Raw genomic sequence first — 18,283 nt, forward strand, 5'->3', positions numbered from 1 at the left:
ACAGTGATAAAATAATTAGATCATTTTAACAGTTGTGAGCTCTGTAGTTTACCATTTCGTCTTCTCACGGATAAATAGTAAATTACTATCCAACTCTTCCCCCGTCTTAAGCTAGAATTCCTTTTGCACTCCTACTTTTAGGGACTGGGAGTTGAAGATGAGTCGTTAACAAGCTCCCATAGTCTTTGTTTTCTTACCAGCTACGGTAAATTTTTGTTACATGTGCAAACGAGCAAGGCACCAAACAAAAAACTATGACTGCTGCTAAGGCATAGCCTTCTAAATCATGAGGCAAAGAAGGAAGGTCGTCCAGTATTTGCATATGCTGAGTTCCACAAATAACTGTGAAAACTCCAGAAATCCCATGGTTCCTCTATTCAGTCGAGACAAGACCTTGATTAAGCGCACTTGTTAAAGCCAAGGCAGAGGAGGTCATCAGGCTCAGAAATCTATGAACCTGGGGTTTTGTTGTTGTTTTTTTTTAAGATTTTATTTTTAAGTAATCTCTTCACCCACCGGGGCTGGAACTCACCACCCTAAGATCACGTCATCAACTCCACTGACTCAGCCAGGCACCCCAGGGGCCTGGGACTTCTAGACACAGGGAACCCTGCTGCAGTTCCCCCTGTAAACAACAGCCTTTCAAACTTTTTTTACCTACAAGAAAAGATCTTAAGATAACAAGCCTTGAAAAACTAATGAAATCTGTGCACCCTCCCCACACAACCTCTTCGTGCATACATTTTCCGCAGGTCTTTTAGTGCTAGACGATGGCCAAGGAACCCTCAAACCTCGGGCCGGCGTCCCCACGTCCCTAGGTCTGCGCAGGCGCAGGGAACAGCCCGCCCAGGGGCGGGGACGGGCGGGGTGCGCCGGCGCAAAAGGACCCCGCGCCTCCCCGGAACTTTCATGTCACCGGGCTTCAGAGGCGTCGGAAGTGCTTCCTGGAGCACGGAGGAGGTCACAAGTCATGTGACGACGGCTTTCAAGGGAGACTGTCTTTGAGGCTGTCCCTGAATTTACAGCTGAGAGGACACCGCAGCCCAGAAAGCCGGGTAACTTGAGCCGCTATGCGTAGTATTGAGCCCGGGCCCCCCGGTGGCGCCGGCCGTGAGACTCAAGGGAGGGAGAGGACTCGCCTTCGGGCCTAGATCTTCGCGGGTGGGGGGTGGAGTGGACTGAGACAGGGCATGACAGCTACCGTCTGGGTATTTGGGAACTCGCGCTCATTCCGGCTTCCCTGGTGCGAGTCCTAGTGCCGCGGATTCTTGCCTGGCTTTGATGAGAGCTGACCCCGCTTATTAGGTTGGAGGTGGGAAGAAGTGTCGAGGGGAGAGTCACCAGGAGTTTCTCTTCCAGGAGTGGACATTGATCCTGCGGGACAAAGGGGTTCGTCATGGCGGATGTGAGTTAACACACCCACGCAAGAGGAAGGGGAGGATGGGAAGTTTTTAGGGGAGGCCTACTGGGCGGGGAGAGGTAAAACTTGCCAAGGAGAAGTATGTTCCCTTTTAGCCCCCCCACTCCCACCCCACCCCCACATAGTTTCTGTAGACTTTGGAGTGAGTGACTAAGATGAAGAGATTTGCGGAATCCCGAGTTTCTGCCCACAGTGGGTGTGTTGATGTCTTGAGGTTGAGAGAATTGTTTTCTTCCCACTCCCCAGTCCAGCGGGCAGAAGAGAGGCTCTGAATCCCATTTGAATTTCTAAATGTTTTGCTGCTGTGTATCTACTTTTTTCCAGTAAGTGGTCATGATGTCTCTCTAGATTCACTGGAGCAAATTGAGATGATTTCTGACTGATACCTCTTTAGCACAGCAGTAAAACCCAAATTGTAAGTTTAGGAAACTTAATTGTACTAGTTACGAGAAACAACAGGGAATTAATACTACTAATGTTTGTGTCTATATTTTACATCCTGTTATATTACTTACATGCTGGGCACTCTTCCAAACATTGAACATATACTCATTTAATTCTTACAGCTATTATGAAGTAGGCACTGTTACTGTCCTTGTGTTCTAGATGGGGAGGCTAAGGCATAGAAAGATCATGTAACTTGCCTCTGGTTACACAGCTGGTAAGTTGTAATGTCAAGATACCACCCCAGGCAGTCTAACTCCAGGATTTATGCTCTTAACCATGAGGCTAAATGATCACTCAACATTAATATTGAATGTGATTTTTCTTTTTAGGTTGCAAGACTATATGTTTGAGTATTTAGGAACTTTGTATGCCTTTATCACTCCATTTTTGAGTGTCTGTCATTATGTTCTTGAAAACGTTTTCTCCAGTCATAATCAAACACTGTATCTATTGAGTATCACCTTACAAAGGTTGTTGTAATAAGGGCTGTGTGTGAAATATAGATGATGAAGGTATAATTCCTCTCCATACAGTTTTTTTTTTTTAATATTTTACTTATTTGTCAGAGGGAGAGCTCATGCATGTGAGCACACGAGCACAAGAAGTGGCAGGCAAAAGGAGAAGCAGAGTCCTCTCTGAGCAAGGAACCTGATGTGGGACTCCATCCCGGGATCCCGGAATCGTGACCTGAGCCAAGGCAGACACTTAACCAACTGAGCCACCCAGGCATCCCTCCATGAGGGTTTAAAAAAAATTTTTTTTAAAGTATAGTAGACAGGTGGTCATAAATGTATATACATAATTGTGTGAAAATTCAAAAGAAAGAGGGATTACATCTTGTTTGTGTGTATCAGGAAGGCCTATTTGAAGTATTTGGTGGTTGAGATTAGCTCTAAATAATGAGTAGCACTTTTTCTTAAAGTAAGGTTGATAGAGAATTACTATTAAAATGAATACTATAAGCAAAGTTTGAGAGATGGGAAAGGGAAAGGTATGTGGAGTAGCTGTGAGTAGTCCACTTTTGCTGGGGTTAAGAGTATGTATGAGGGGAGTGATAGGAAGCAGGACTGTAAAATTAGCTGTAAGCCATATTGTAAAGAAGCCCAAATGTTAAAAGAATTTGTAGAGAATTTATTAAACAGTGGAGAGTCATTCAGACATTGGTTCTCAACCCTAGCTGCACAGGGGATCATCTGGGGAGCACCTGTAGCACAGGTAGAGAAGGAGAATAATATGGTTATTGGCATTGTGTAGAACTAACTGTATGGGATAGAAGAGGGAGATCAGTTTACCAGTTGGAAGGCCAGCACAAGTCACAGATAATTTTTAAAGTGAACCTAAATTATAATGTCAGTTGAAAAGGAAAGGAAGAGGGGCGCCTGGGTGACTCAGTCAGTTAAACGTCTGCCTTCAGCTCAGGTCTTCATGCTTCTCCCTCTCGCTCTGCCTGCTGCTCCCCCTGATTGAGCTCAGTCTTTCTGGGTGAAATAAATAAATAAAATCTTAAAAAAAAAAAAAAGAAAAAGAAAAAAGGAGAGGAAGAGGTCATTTTAAAAACATTTGACTTCACAAATCATTTAAAGGTGATAAAGGTGAGGTTAGGGTTAAATGTTACTCTGTGTTTCAGACCTGAATAATGGGATTGGTAGTGGCTTTAATAGAGACAAGAAGAGATTGAGGAAATCTGGATTGTGCATGAAACATAATTAGTTTTAATGTGTGTGCTTAAGATAAGAGCAGAGGTAAGATGGTGGTCATAACATGAAATAAAGTGAACATTCAGGTCTCGAGAATAGTAGGGATTAGACGTTCAAAACACCAGATTCCTGATTTACCTATGTAGACCTTATAATTCCTACCTGGATTGTCAGTGAAATTCCCTGGGTGAGAAAGTGTAATAAGAGGAAATAAAATAGTCTTTTTTTTCTTTATTCCTAATTATGTTCCATGCTTAACACTTGATACATGTTGTCATTTATCTTTAGTCATGAAAAGAAACATAATTTCAGAGAAGTTAATTTACCCAGGATTGCTAAAAAGTAATGTGAGAAAGTTTATCTGCAGACATGGAAAGATGTTTATAATATATTCTCAAGTGAACAGGACAATAGCAACAGGATGTAAAATAGTATGAAAAATATGATCTAATTTTATAGCTAATATGTATTTGCTATGTATGTGTCCAGATATGCTACTCAGTTTACATATATCTTCTCAATAAATGTTAACAACAGTCTTATGAGATAGGTTCTGTGATTATCCCTTCTCAACAGATAATGAAACTGGGACTTAGAGAGAAAGGTTAAATAACTTGTTTTAAGCCACACAGCTAGTATCAAAATCAAAAAGAAAAAAAAACACAAGCAAAAAAGGTTATGAATTGTGATTTAAAGTACCTGAAATGTGGGTGGAACAGTATCTAGATAACCAGTACAAGGCATATTGTTATAACATGATTTTTTTATATTCTCTTTCAGGACCTAAAGCGATTCCTGTATAAAAAATTACCAAGGTAAAAAATTACTAATTTGTTAATATATGTCGATTTTATGTAGCATTTTGTTTCTATTTATTTTAGACTATTAGTATGTGTATATTATATTGTTATTTAACGTTTTTAAATACTTGGCACTAGAACGTTTTCAAATACTTGACACTAGACAGTACAAGAAATGTTCTTTGAATTTGTGGATAAATACTATCAGGCCTAGAGAAGTTACGTGACTTGTTGTCTGAGGTTAAATAGCTCGTGAATGCCAGAGAGCTAGAACTCCTATTTCTTGCCACTTTTAGAGTTTTTTCAAATATACTATCATAACAGCTTACTGGGTTATATTTTGAGATAGAGCAATTTTAAGGAGAAAAACGCTAGAGCTTGCATTTCCTTTAGTATTACTTTTAAGACCTAATTGCTGAATTTGCATAATCCAGAAATGCTAGATGTAGATAGCAGTTCATACTGGGAAAAATCACAAGGCTTTCTTTTGCCTGCCCCCAGTCCATTAGATGTACCATTATCAATTTGGCTGTGTGTGGAGAACAGCAGACTTCCTTTTAGATATTTTTGTGGTTCAAAGGACTTTGTCACTTCAGTTGTATTAAAATTCCCATTTAGTTTAGTGGAAAGTAATACCTTAGAGTTAAGGACATGAGAGAGAGGAAGACATCCATTTTCACATTCCAGCTTAATTGAATAACCTTTGAGGCATAATGTAGAATATGTGGTGAGATCCTTTTTTTTTTTTTTTTTTACTTTTTTTATTCTCCAAATGTGTGAATTTAAAAAGGTTTTGGATGTCAGTTCATTTCTGTAGGTAGTTAAAAAGAAAGAGAAAAAAAATTCTCATTTGGATTTTTGCCTGAATTGTTTCATGTGGTTTGACTATTAACTTGTGCCTTTTTACCCTGACTATAAGTCAGTAGAAATTAATGATATTATCTCCTGGCTTTGATTTATGTATATTTGTCTGTATTCGGGAAAAAAATACTATTATATTCAGGAAGAAAATATTATTGAAGTATTAAATAATTGTTGCATTTGGCTTCGTGTTAATGTAGTACTTAAATTCATTTTTACTCTCTTCTTTCTAGTGCAAACTGGAACACTGACTCTGTTCTCAATGTAATGATGAGCAGGCAGTCCTAGCTTTGCACGGTAGTTCAGGGCAGTAAAATGACAGTACATGCCGAAACTGTCCAAAGCAATTTTAATAATCCCCGGGAAAAATGACAGTTGTTTTCTGATGTTTAGAAAATTTTGTCAAAACCTTAAAACCTCTTTTGTTGGTTCTGTTTGCGGGAATGGAAACAAATGCTAAAAGCAGTATTTGTTTAATATACTGCAATTTAAAAACAGTGGAAATACTGAGGACTAATGTTTATTTCTTCGTAGAAAACTTCTCGAGTATAGTTTGAACAGTGCCTACTTCTTTGCATATACAGTAAAATAATATAAAAGGTATTACCTTAAGATAAGGAGTAGGCATCTTTTCTGTGCCTTCAAATGAACATACTCCTTTCTAAGTTTGGATCAGCTTCCACCATTTTGTCCTTTGTACTGTCGATGTTGTGCGAAGTTTTTTGCCAGCGTCACTTCCTCTGGGCTGTCTTCATCCTTTTCATCCCAACCACTTGCCCAATTACTGTCAGTGAATGCACTTGCATGAAGTTCCTCTGGCTGCGCGTCTTGTGCACAACAGTGAAAGTGTCAGCATTCTTTCAGCCGGTTATTTCTTCTCGAGGTGTTGACTTTCTGCTTGAATTTCACTTCCATCGTTGTCACTTCCCTTCCTTCGCTGTATTTCATCTTGATTAGCCAGTTCCCTATTTCAGTTCTGGTTTTCTTTTTAATGTCATATGCTTAACCATTAGAAAACAAGGAGATAACACCCTGTACTTTACCATCCCTGCATACACTGAGGAACGGATGCTCAGTGACCAGTCACCAACACATTTTGAAAGAAGTGATGTGGCTGGTTCCTGATACAGTGCGATCTGTCACTTACAAAGTTGTTCACATTAGTGAGGTTTGTACTGTATGTATTTACTCACTATACCATATTCCTGAAATTTGAGCCTTGCTTTCAGGGGGAGTGGTGTTACTTAGTTCAACTGAGAACTAAATGTGTCCATATTGGAACTATACAAAATGGAGGCCTCCTTTGTTTCTCTGTATCTGCCTTCTTGGAGGTCTGGCATATTGAAAGGATGGTAAAATTGACCAGTGGAGTTGGAGGGAAATCCTGCACTGGCAACAGAATATAGGAGCAAAAGCATAGTTGATGTTTGTAAAAAGGGTAATTGTTAAAGTATCATGAAAATCTTTCTATAGTGGAAGAAAGGGCTTTCTGTGTATTTTGTTTTAGTTTGGTTTCCCCCCATAATGAGCAAGGCCAGTTTGATTCAAATTCATTCATGACTTTTTCTTGAAAGTAGGTTTAGTGTATCCCAAAAGCTAAAGGACTGAAGAAATAATATTGAACACTTACAAAGAAAAGTAATAAAATACACATTTTGATTTCTTGCTAGATGTATGTAAAGTGAAGGGATTTGGATGAAGGCAACTTGGCTTCAGAGCTGTGGGTTCATGCTTTTAATTGTTAGAGCTATACCTCTCAACACTGAGTCAGTAAATGGAATACGCTTTTGTTCATTTTTAAATTCTCTGCTAAATACAGTTTTTGAATTTCTATTTTTAAGTCTAGTTGTGACCCAAAGTAGGCTCAGGCTTTTTAATAGTCACAACTTTTGTGTTTTAAAATAACCAGAAGTTTTGTTATTATATATATATATGGAAATATGATGTCTGATTACAAATACAGTATTTGCTTTTTTGGAATAAAAATGTTTGTTTTATTAAGCTTAAGGTTTAGATGTCTGCGGAATATTTTATAACATTTAATTCCTTTTAGAAGTGCAGTGTACCTATTAACGCATCATGCTTATTTTCAACTATTAGTAATATCTGTTTATGTTATTTTTTGTTCACTCTGTGTAGAATTGGAAACACCTTATATATTTGTGACCTGATTTCTTTTAGTGGGTATTTTAGTATATGAGTAATTTTTCTACTTTGTTGGGCATTTACCTCTGTAAATTTAAAATCCATTAAAAAGAAATTCTTTATTTCTTTTTTTTTTTTTTTTTAAGATTTTATTTATTTATTTGACAGACAGAGATCACAAGCAGGCAGAGAGGCAGGCACGGGGGTGGGAGGCAGGCTCCCTGCTGAGCAGAGAGCCCAATGCAGGGCTCGATCCCAGGACCCTAAGATCATGACCTGAGCCGAAGGCAAAGGCTTAACCCACTGAGCCACCCAGGTGCCCCAAAAGTCTTTATTTCTGCCTCCCCTTTTGGTACACTAGTTGGCATTTAAGTTAATTATCTTGAAAATAAGAGAAAAGAAACTATGGTGACACAATATTTCTAAACATTTTTTTTTTATTCGTTTATTTGTTTATTTACAGCATAACAGTGTTCATTGTTTTGGCATCACACCCAGTGCTCCATTCAGTACGTGCCCTCCCTATTAAACATTTTTTTGTAGTACTCTTTACCTGCTTTTTAATTTGTTTATCTTTTGAGTAGGGAGTACATTCATAAAGTTCAAGATTCAGAAGGTAACTGCAGGACAGTAGTGAAAAGTTTCCTATCCTGTGCCCTAGCCACACAGTTCCCTTCTCAGGGATACCCAGTACCTTCAAAGATACTTTACACACCTGCAAACAAGCATGTATATATAAACACAGATAGGTCATAGTTGAGACTGTTAAAACAAAATACCATAGATTCGATTTCCTATAAATAACCAAAATTTATTTCTCACGGTTCTAGAGGCTGGAACTCGAAGATCAAGGTGCCAGCATGATTCTGAATTGCAGATTGCAGACTTCCCATATCTTGATGTGGTAGAAGGAGGGCTAGCTAGCTCTCTAGCCTTAAGTAAGGGCACTGTATGATATCTGAGGGCTCCACCCCCCCCCATTCTGATGACCTCCCAAAGGCCCCGCCTCCAGATACCATCACAGTGGGATTTAGGTTTCAACATAAATTTTGCAGGCTGACATAATCATTCAGTCCATCACAACATATACATACCTGTACCTACCCTTGTTACTATGTAAGTTTTGCTTCCTATACATACTGTTCAAAACTTGTTTTCACTTCACAATATACTTTTGAGATCAGTCCTTCCCAGTACATACAAAGAGCTGTTTCTTTGTTTTTAATGGCTGCAGAGTATTCCATTGTGTATGTGTGTCATAGTTTATTGGACTTGTTCTTCTTGATAGGCAGGTTTCTAGTTTTTTCCTATTTCAAGTGATGTTGCTGTTGATAACTGTACAAAGTAGTTTCTGTGTGTGCAAGTATCAGTAGGATATACTTTTATATAACCTAGTTTTTAATTAAGAAGAATTTGTTTTATAAATTAACCTTAGAAGAGCACATTTTAATATATAGATAATTCCAGGATTGAATGATAATAAAAAATAATACCAGTAAATGTTTATACAGGTTATTTCATCATTTTTACTTTTAAAGGTTCATAAATGGTAGTATTCATAACATTTTCTCAAAAAAAAATTTTTTTAAGAATTTTTATTTGTTTACTTGACAGACAGAGACCACAAGTAGGCAGAGAGTCAGGCAGAGAGAGAGGGGAAGCAGGCTCCCCGCTGAGCAGAGAGCCCAACGCGGGGCTCAATCCCAGGACCCTGGGACCATAACCTGAGCCAAAGGCAAAGGCTTTAACCCCCTGAGCCACCTAGGCGCCCCCATTTTCTCAAAATTTAATAACACGTCTCTTAAAAGTTTCTCTTAAAAGACTTAAAAGTTTTTGCCACTGGCACTTTAAAATTTAATTTCAGTGTATGACTATTCCTTATTTCTAACTTAAAACATTAAGGTTAACACAATAAGGAATGGATAATCTGAGTTAGAGTAGGAACGTTGAACATATTTCTGAGTCGCAATCTTGGATATTACGAGATCATGGAAATGAAAGTTTGAGAATGTTTTCCCATTCTAATTTTTAGCTCTTTAGTTTTGTAGCTCTAGAAGTTCTCTTATGAGTTAATACTTAAACTGCACTAATAAATTGTCAGGGTGTGCAGATGACATTCTGATGCTAATTACTAATAATTAATATTTTTGAATTTTAACTTGTACCAGCCTCTATATTATTATTTTATTAAATTTTGTAATAATTACATAAATACAGTTATTCCCATTTTCATATCGTTAATGGAGGCTTACAGAGTTTTCATAATTGGCCCAGGGTAGTGTAAATAGTACGCCAGGCTGGACTAGATGGTTATAGTCTTGACCATTCCGCTCGCTGCTTCTTATGTAGGCATAACTGAAGAGATTGCTGCATGACCTTCATTCTTTCCATTCTGTTCCTTCAGCCTAGATCAGTCTTTCTGCCCCTCTTCTCTTGACCAGTGCTATAACATCTCAGCTTAGCCATCAATGTCTCTGGGAAGCCTTCCCTGACCCACTTGTGTAGATCAACCACCTTTTTATAGGTTCTCATAACCCACAGTTATCTTGATGGCACTTGATACCATTATTACTATAGCTGCTGCTGATAACCTGTCACACTTGCATAAATAAAGGAAAGATAATTAACAATTATAATGGAGAATTATGGATGTTTTAGATCTTTATCAGTAGCATAAATTTGTGAAGATTATAAGCATGACAGTAATATACATGTTTATTCAATTTCTAGAAGTTTTGGCAGACATCTAGGAACTTTTGAGGTCAGTAACTGAGTTGACATAGTTTTTCAGAAATGTACATGAAAATCCCCAGAATGACTTTGAGGTACATATTTTGAGAAGATGAAATGCTTCATAATATTTTAACTTTTTTTCCTTCTAGTGTTGAAGGGCTCCATGCTATCGTTGTGTCAGACAGAGATGGAGTCCCCGTTATTAAAGGTAAAACTGTGCCTGCCTGCCAGTGTCGTGTTTGCTTTTGAATAAAAACATATTTAGGTCTGAGTAGTGCAGAAGGCAAGCATGTAAAAGCTGTTTCAATAAATCCAGGAGATGGTCTTAGCTTGGAGGGAGATATTTGCTTTTGTATGTGGAAGGCTTCGCTGGAGCTTATAACTTACTACATGTTGAATGATTGGGTCACCGTTGAGAGTTTAAGCATGGATTTATCACAAGCCCAGTTTTTCATGAAAGACATTAGTGGCATAATGTCAAGAGTAAATGTCAGTGCTGGGACTGGGACTGTATGTAGCTACATACATTGTACACACAGACTTCCCCTGACATCTGTTTTTTAATTAGTACTGCTAGTGGTTTGGAAATAAACTTTCATACGTTTGAATTAACATATTGATTGTTTTTGCTGAACCTTTATTGTTTTTCTCCTTCTTTACTGGAAATAAGATTTTTTTTTAAATTTTTAACTTCACAATTACTTTAGTTAACCAGACTCTAACAAGACTTTCTTACCTAAAGAAGAGCTTATTAACCTAAAAAAAGAAAAAAAATTTTTGCCTGATTTTCAGGAGGGTTTTTTTGGTTTTTTTAAGATTTTAGTTAGTTATTTGAGAGAGTGTGTGTGTATGTGCATGTGCTTAGGCAAGCAGGGGGAGAGGGACAAGCAGACTCTGTTTAGAGCTGGAGCACAGATCCCAATGTGGGGCTCTATCCCTGGGCCCTGATGTCATGACATGAGCTGAAATCAAGAATTGGTTGCTTAGTCGACTGAGCTACCCAGGCGCCCCTGAGCTTTAGTCTTTAAGTATATATGATGTCACTGAGTGACTGTGTATTAAGACCATTTTTAATACTTGTGTCTTAAGGCAGTATCACGTGAATGTTCATAGTTCTATCGGGATGCTATAATAGCTTTATCAAAGATGAAATGATTTTCTTTACATTTTGTTTACAATTTTCCAACCGAGGTTATCATATATATCAGATAATTTTAGACCTTAGAATTAAAAGGAAGTTTAGAAATCACCTAATTTAGTTCTTTCATTTTATAAACAGAGATGGTCAAGTGCAAAGAGTGCATTGTTAGTACAAAGTTGCACATGAGTCAGTGACAAGATAATAATAGAATATATATAATATATTATGTATATTCTAAATATATTATATATTATAATATAACAAATATATTAGAAACAAAATATTATAACTATAGTTATAATAGAACCCATTATCTTCTGATGTGTAGTTCAGTGTGCGTTCTAACCCACCATAAAACATAGATGGCTATGGGCAAGTAAGTCGCCTGCCTTTTTGCCTTTACTCAAAGGCAAATTCTGAACAAAATTAAAATAATCTGCAGCTCTAATTTTCTTTCTTAGGAGCTCTGTGTTAAAGCTATTGGTACAACTAACTCCATTTAGGCCTTTTAATGAGTGAAAGAAACTTAACCACCTCCAAATTTATTAATATCTATAAGTAATGCTGCTATAGGTTTTATGAGAGAAAAATTTTCTGGAAGCTTTTTTCATTATTCTAGCTTGGCTCTCGGTTAACCAGAATATTCAGTTTATTAAACATACTGATTAATTTGTGTTTTAAAGTAGATACTAAGAAAATTAAACATTTAGTATTCTTTTAAAAAAAAAATGTGAGAACCAGTATTTCTTTCCTTAGTTATGATCACTCAATTTCTGGTGAAACAGTTTTTCTCACCTAAATTGATGAGACCCCGTTAGTGATATGATTTTGAGTATTGTGATGCATAATAGCCCTTCTCTCAATATTTTCACTAATTTATGTTTAAAAAAAAAAAAGTGCGGTAAACTTCTCTCTGTCATATCCATGCATGATTTTTTTTTTTTTAAATCATTTGTATTTCCAGTGGCCAATGATAATGCCCCAGAGCATGCTTTGAGACCTGGTTTCTTATCTACTTTTGCCCTTGCAACAGACCAAGGGAGCAAACTTGGACTTTCAAAAAATAAAAGTATCATCTGTTACTATAACACCTACCAGGTAGGTTCATAATTATAGAGCAGTTTGCTGTTTTCAACTGTTGTTATACCTTCTATACAAAATATAGCTTATGTTTTTATTCTAAATTTTAGTTTTGAAGCGTGGATGACATTTTAAAATTTCAGCCTTCATATTGGTTGTGTTGAATTGTAGTAATTGTCTTCACATTTTATACCAGGAATTAATTAATGTGGAAAGTAGTCAAAAGATTTATTAATAAAATGTTGTTCTAAAAAGGGAAGTCAGGTCACTATTACCTCCAGTAGATGGTGCCCTTAGCTTAACAAATGTGATTTCTCAAATAACACATTTTTTTTTTGTTGTGACAAAAAATTTTCCCTTGACAGTTATGATAAGTTATTGAAATTTATTACTGCTGCTAATTCCTTCATTTGGTTTGGAAGATATATTTTCACTGAGGTTATCATGAAGGAATTTCATTGCTACATACCTCTTGGTCCCCAGCTGCATTTTCTTATTTAGAATAAATTAATTGCTTCTGCTTTAGAGCAGTGTTTCCCAGAGTCTGATTCCTGTACTGCTGATGGTATACACGTTATATTTTTATTTTAAAACTTCATATTTTCATATGTATTAGACAGAAGATAACCAACCCTTTTGACCTTCAATTTCATCAATAAGGATTAGTTGGAAGCTTAGTTGATTTGAAGTTAACTTAAATTTAAATTAATAGTGGTACACAGGAGGCAGGAAAATCATGCAGGTATAATTACTTGAATGAGAAATACTGACTTCGGCCACTTAATTATTCAGTGTTTGTGGAGCCCCTGCCATGTGATAATTGGCACACCACTGGTCTTTGGGAGGTAAAGAGGTGAAGGTGGCATAGTCCCACTTTCAGATCTCTCCAGGCTGAGTAATGATAATGGCTCTAAGAGATACTCAGTAAGCCTGTTGAATGGAAATACTTATTTTCAGCTCTTTCATATTACATAATGGGGTAGGTAGTATCTTACACATTGGCCATTTAAGTAAAAGTTTTGAAAGATTAAGATATTTCATTTGAATAACATTATTTAGATCTTAACTTTCTTTTTAGGTGGTTCAATTCAATCGTTTACCCTTGGTGGTGAGTTTCATAGCCAGCAGCAATGCCAATACAGGTGTGTTTTAACTACCTTAAATACAGCTTTTAATTTCTTATAACACCATATCTGAACAGTCTAATATGATCGGAATAGTAGATTTAGAGTCAAAAAAGCTGAATTCATGACCTACCTCCACCATCTATTCCTTGGTCTCCAGAAAAGTTTAACTTCTGTGACTTCTGTTTTCCCTGGCTGTATAATGGAGCTAATATCTGCTTTCTCTGTCTCATGGGGTTATTTTCTAGTTCAAATGAGACATCATATGGGTGGGTGATCCTTTAAGATAGAAAGGAAAATTAAATTATCTTCACCCCTTGAATGCTACATCTTGCTCACATTAAAACAGCTTAAGAAAACACAAAAAGAGTAGAGTAGATAACCACACACATAAAATGGTCAAGGATGAGTTCAATTCTATGTAGACCCATCTGTTAGTTGGTAAAATCTTGAATGATAGTGGGCAACATTAATGTGATTGAGAATTCTAAGAGCATGACTAGGATGAACTTAAACATGTGTTCTTCCTGAGGTTCGAAGAATTGAGAACAAACACCAGGAAGCTGTACTTTCTATGGCAGATCATAGGATCCCGTTATATTCAATAGCCCTCCCTGGATATTTATGTTTAAAATAGTGACTGTATTCTATAATTAGTATGTTCCCTTTTGGATAAAGTGGGATTTTTTTTTTTTTTTTTTAAGTATTGTCTTCTTTAGATTTGGCTGCCATTTAGAACTATTATGCATTTATTTTTGGGTTTTTTTTCTTTCCAAGTTGTTTGGCCAAATCTCTTTCCAGCTATGTCACTGAAACATGTTCTTTAGATTCCTCATCTTTAAAGTGAGGGGTTTAGATTTGATGACCTAGAAAGTCTCTTTCATTTCTAAATGTTTTAAAGCTGTAAAATGCTCTGTGTGAAAACACTTTGTTAATTATGTAGAATAGTAGTGGTGTTGACATTTAAAATATACTAAACCTTAATTGTGATAAGTCACCATCATGTACTAAATCATCACTTGTTATAAATTTTGATAATATAATAGAATTATATTTTAGTATCTAGAATAATTTTCAGAATTTTTTTAGGGAAGACCTTTGAGCATTAAACAGGGTCTAAGATATATAAGATATATAGTTTTTCACTCTGGTAAACTAAGGAGAAGCTAGATATGCTCACTTTTAGACTACTTTGTCTCCCAGATTCAGCACTGAATTTTAAACCTGGAAGTTTATATTTTATGCTCTACCCTTCATCTTTAAAATTAATTTTTTCACTTGAAAGACCTATTTATGCTTTAGCTTTACCAAATTTATAAAATAAACATAATATTTCTTTGTTCAAGGTTGAAGCAGGCATCTTCTGCTGTTTTGATAAAGTCCATTAAAATTTGTTCAGGAAAAAAGTGGACCTTTTTAAGTAAAAATCTTGTATCATTTCTGAATGAGTACAGATTTTGAAACAGTAGAGTATAAATTAAAGTTTTCCTTTCAAAACTAACAAAATTACAGTGCATATAATTCATTTTATACCTCCTAATACATATAAATATTTTTCATTTATTTACTTTAATAATAGATGAAGAAAATAAACTTCGTAATGAAAACGGTGTTTGATTAGTTAGAATTACACTATTTTGCTTTATGGGGAATAAACTAGATCTTGTTTGCTTTTTAGTAACTAAATTTTGACAGGAGGAAACCTAAGTCAAAAACTTTTTTAGGAACATTTCTCTGATGTTCTAATTTTCTTAATCTCTGTTTTAGGACTCATTGTCAGCCTAGAAAAGGAACTTGCTCCGTTATTTGAAGAATTGAGACAAGTTGTGGAAGTTTCTTAATCTGGCAGTGGTTTTGATGTACACTTTATTTTCATTATAACCGACAAAATATCAATCCAGCAATCTTTAAGCCACAACAGTCCTTGTATCCGTGTACTCAAGAAAGGGTCCCTTTTACCACCTGACACTAAAGAAAGAGCCCAAAGAAACAATTTATGGACAGACTGACTGTTATCTTTTCTTGTGTAGGGTCTTTTTTTGATGTAGTGAGATCTGGGGTTACCACAGAGATGGTTTAGTACATCACAGCTCCCATGGAGTTAATCCAGTCACAGATATGCATGAGATTCTATTCAGTGGGTCAGAATCAAAATGGTACTTTGATCCACTTGAGTTATTAAGTGCTCCCTATTATATAGTATGCCCAGGCCTGCAGAATGAGGCAGACCCTTTTTATTGTGAATAATAATAAGAACATATTTTTCTTTATATTGTTTTATTTCTTTGCATTGAGGGTGAGGAAAATAAAATGGCTTAGTAAAAGTAATAAAATCAGTACAATCACTAACTTTTCTATGTATATATTATTTTACAATATAGATAAATATTACTAATTGATTTGATTCTTCTCAGAGGGTGCTGTGCTGCTCTTTAATTAAATTGAAAATAATAGCTAATGTTTTTTTTCCTCCACTCTGCTTTCTATAACCAGTCAGTGTTTTAATGGTTGTGTGTTCTTTATAAACTTTAGAAGTGATTCATAATTGAATTTTGCTTCCAGTATTGGTATTTATGTAAACATGGTAGTAAAGCCATTTTTTTCATACATAAGTATAAATAAAATAGTATTTTTTAAGTATACTTTGAACACTAAATAGGTTTCTTTCCTGGCTTCTTTCAAAAGTTTAAAGACTATGATTAACTAAATTCACTTTCAACTATGTGCATAAGCAGTGAGTGTTGCTTATAGATACTGGTTTGAAGACAGATTTACCTGGTGTCAGTTGGAAAACAAACCCTATCCATGAGCTTCATTTAATCTCTACGAAAGAAGTATCTTGGTTCTAGAATATGCCCTTTATATTCAGGAATGCAGTTCATCATTCAGAGTTGTTGGTTTCCTCCTAGGTTCTTTGACAATCAGAGTTAGTCACAGGAGGAATTAGTGCTTGTGCATTGAGCACCTGGGTGTGCCATGAATCAGAGCGGCCACGTTGCAGGGTTCTGAGGAGTATAATTCACATCCTGTTTCCGGGCTCCAGGGCCTCTCGTGGGCAAGGTGTGAATGCTGTCCTGGAGTTGTACAGTGAGGAGTCAGCCAGCACAGTTATTGCTCGCTCCTTCCTCCCTCCGTTCCTTCCCCTCTCTCCATTTCCTTTCTATGCAAATATAAAACTAAATTGTGGTTCCTTCCTTTAAAGAACTTAGAGCTCAGTAAATAAAGACAGGTAGAGGAAGTACTGTGATAAAAGCTCTGCAGCTGTGAAGCTGTAGAGATCCAGAAGCGGGGCGTTTAAATTGGCAAGAGAGACAGCCTCTGTGTGGCCAGAGAGGCAGGAGGGCATGTTTGACCTGCAGGGAGCTAGAAGTAGTTCAGAAAACCTAATAAGGCACGCTCTACATCCGTTACAATCTAGAATTACCCCCCAAATAAAATAAAATCTAGACTTCCCATTATCTGGATTATTGAATAGTGTTCAGGACATCATTGCTAACGTGTAATATAGAACTTTAATTTCAAGGAATAATTATTTTATACCAAAAAATCCCAGAAAAGAAAACTGTCCTAAATGGAGGTACATTTAACCTTTGCATGGTGAATACTGCTACTATTAAATTTCTGTTTAAAGAAGTAGATAAGTTGCTCAACAGTTTATGTGGGAAAATAGGTAGATGAAGATCACTAAGGAATGTTTGCAAAGCTAATGCAAAACTAGATGAATTACTTTTATTTATTTATTTATTTTAAATATTTTACTTATTCATTTGTCAGAGAGAGAACACAGGCAGGCAGAGGGAGAGGCAGACTCCCACTGAGCAGGGAGCCTGATGCGGGGCTCAATCCCGGGACACTGGGATCATGACCTGATCCAGGACACTGGGATTTTGACCTGAGCTGAAGTCAGGTGCTTAACTGACTGAGCCACCCAGGAGCCCAGGTGAACTACTTTCAAAAGGTAGTCTAAGCTTCATAATTAGATCAGTGGAACAGACTTAGCCAGAAACAGATTTTGGTAGATACATGAGGACTTAAAACATTTTGAGGAGGACTTAAGTCAGTGTGAAAAAGATTATTCAGTAAGTAGGACAGGCATTTTTTAATGCGTTACTGGTAGAAGTGTATATTGTTATATACCCTTTATATAGGACTGTTTGCCAATCTCTGTGAAACTTGCAAATGCACAGAACTTTGGCCTAGTATATTAGGATTCTCTAGGGCCAACAGACCCAGTAGGATACACGTTTTTTATTATGTACAAGTATATATTACATATGTCACACAAATGTAAAAGACTTACTGTGAGGAATTGACTCTCATAATTCCTGGAAGCCAAGACCTGCCATGGTCTGCCATCTGTAAGCGGGAGAACCAGGAGAGCCAGTGGTATGAATTCCAGTGAGGCCAGATGAGATGAGATATCCTGGCTCAAGGCAAACAAAAGGGGCAAATTCCTTCTTGCTCCAGCTTTTTAGTCAGGGTTTCAGTAGATTGGATGATGCCCACCCCCACCATAGAGGGCCATCCTCTTGTGTATAGCCTGAATGCTAGAAGAACATCTCCACAGACCTGAAATAATGTTGATTTGGGCACCCTGTGGCTTGATAAAAAGTCACCATACCCAGCAATTCCACTTCTAGAAATTTCTACTGATGCAAATGGACATGTGCAAAATTATATATTTGTAGGTATATTCGTTGCAACTTGGTGGTATCAGAAATGAAAACAACCTAAGTAGGGGTGCCTGGGTGGCTCAGTTAGGCCTCTGCCTTCAGCTTGGGTCATGATCTCAGGGTCCTGGGATCAAGCCCGTGTTGGGCTCTCTGCTCACTGAG

At 36.8% G+C, this 18,283-nt stretch overlaps 1 protein-coding gene across 2 annotated transcripts; it reads left to right on the plus strand.

The window, feature by feature from the left end:
- Positions 1-930: 930 nt before the first annotated feature.
- LAMTOR3 (late endosomal/lysosomal adaptor, MAPK and MTOR activator 3) lies at positions 931-15,795 on the plus strand. Of its 2 annotated transcripts, none has more exons than XM_045998043.1 (7): positions 931-1,055; positions 1,360-1,405; positions 4,345-4,379; positions 10,253-10,311; positions 12,209-12,342; positions 13,384-13,466; positions 15,216-15,795. In XM_045998043.1, the coding sequence occupies exons 2-7, from the start codon at positions 1,397-1,399 to the stop codon at positions 15,256-15,258; spliced, it is 363 nt and encodes a 120-aa protein (XP_045853999.1). In that variant the 5' UTR covers positions 931-1,055; positions 1,360-1,396; the 3' UTR covers positions 15,259-15,795. The 2 variants fall into 2 exon arrangements, with proteins under 2 accessions (XP_045853999.1, XP_045853998.1); XM_045998042.1 differs by having other exon boundaries at positions 13,403-13,466.
- Positions 15,796-18,283: the final 2,488 nt, after the last annotated feature.

The sequence above is a fragment of the Meles meles genome, chromosome 2, assembly GCF_922984935.1.
Source record: "Meles meles chromosome 2, mMelMel3.1 paternal haplotype, whole genome shotgun sequence".
In the NCBI taxonomy this organism is placed as follows: domain Eukaryota; kingdom Metazoa; phylum Chordata; class Mammalia; order Carnivora; family Mustelidae; genus Meles; species Meles meles.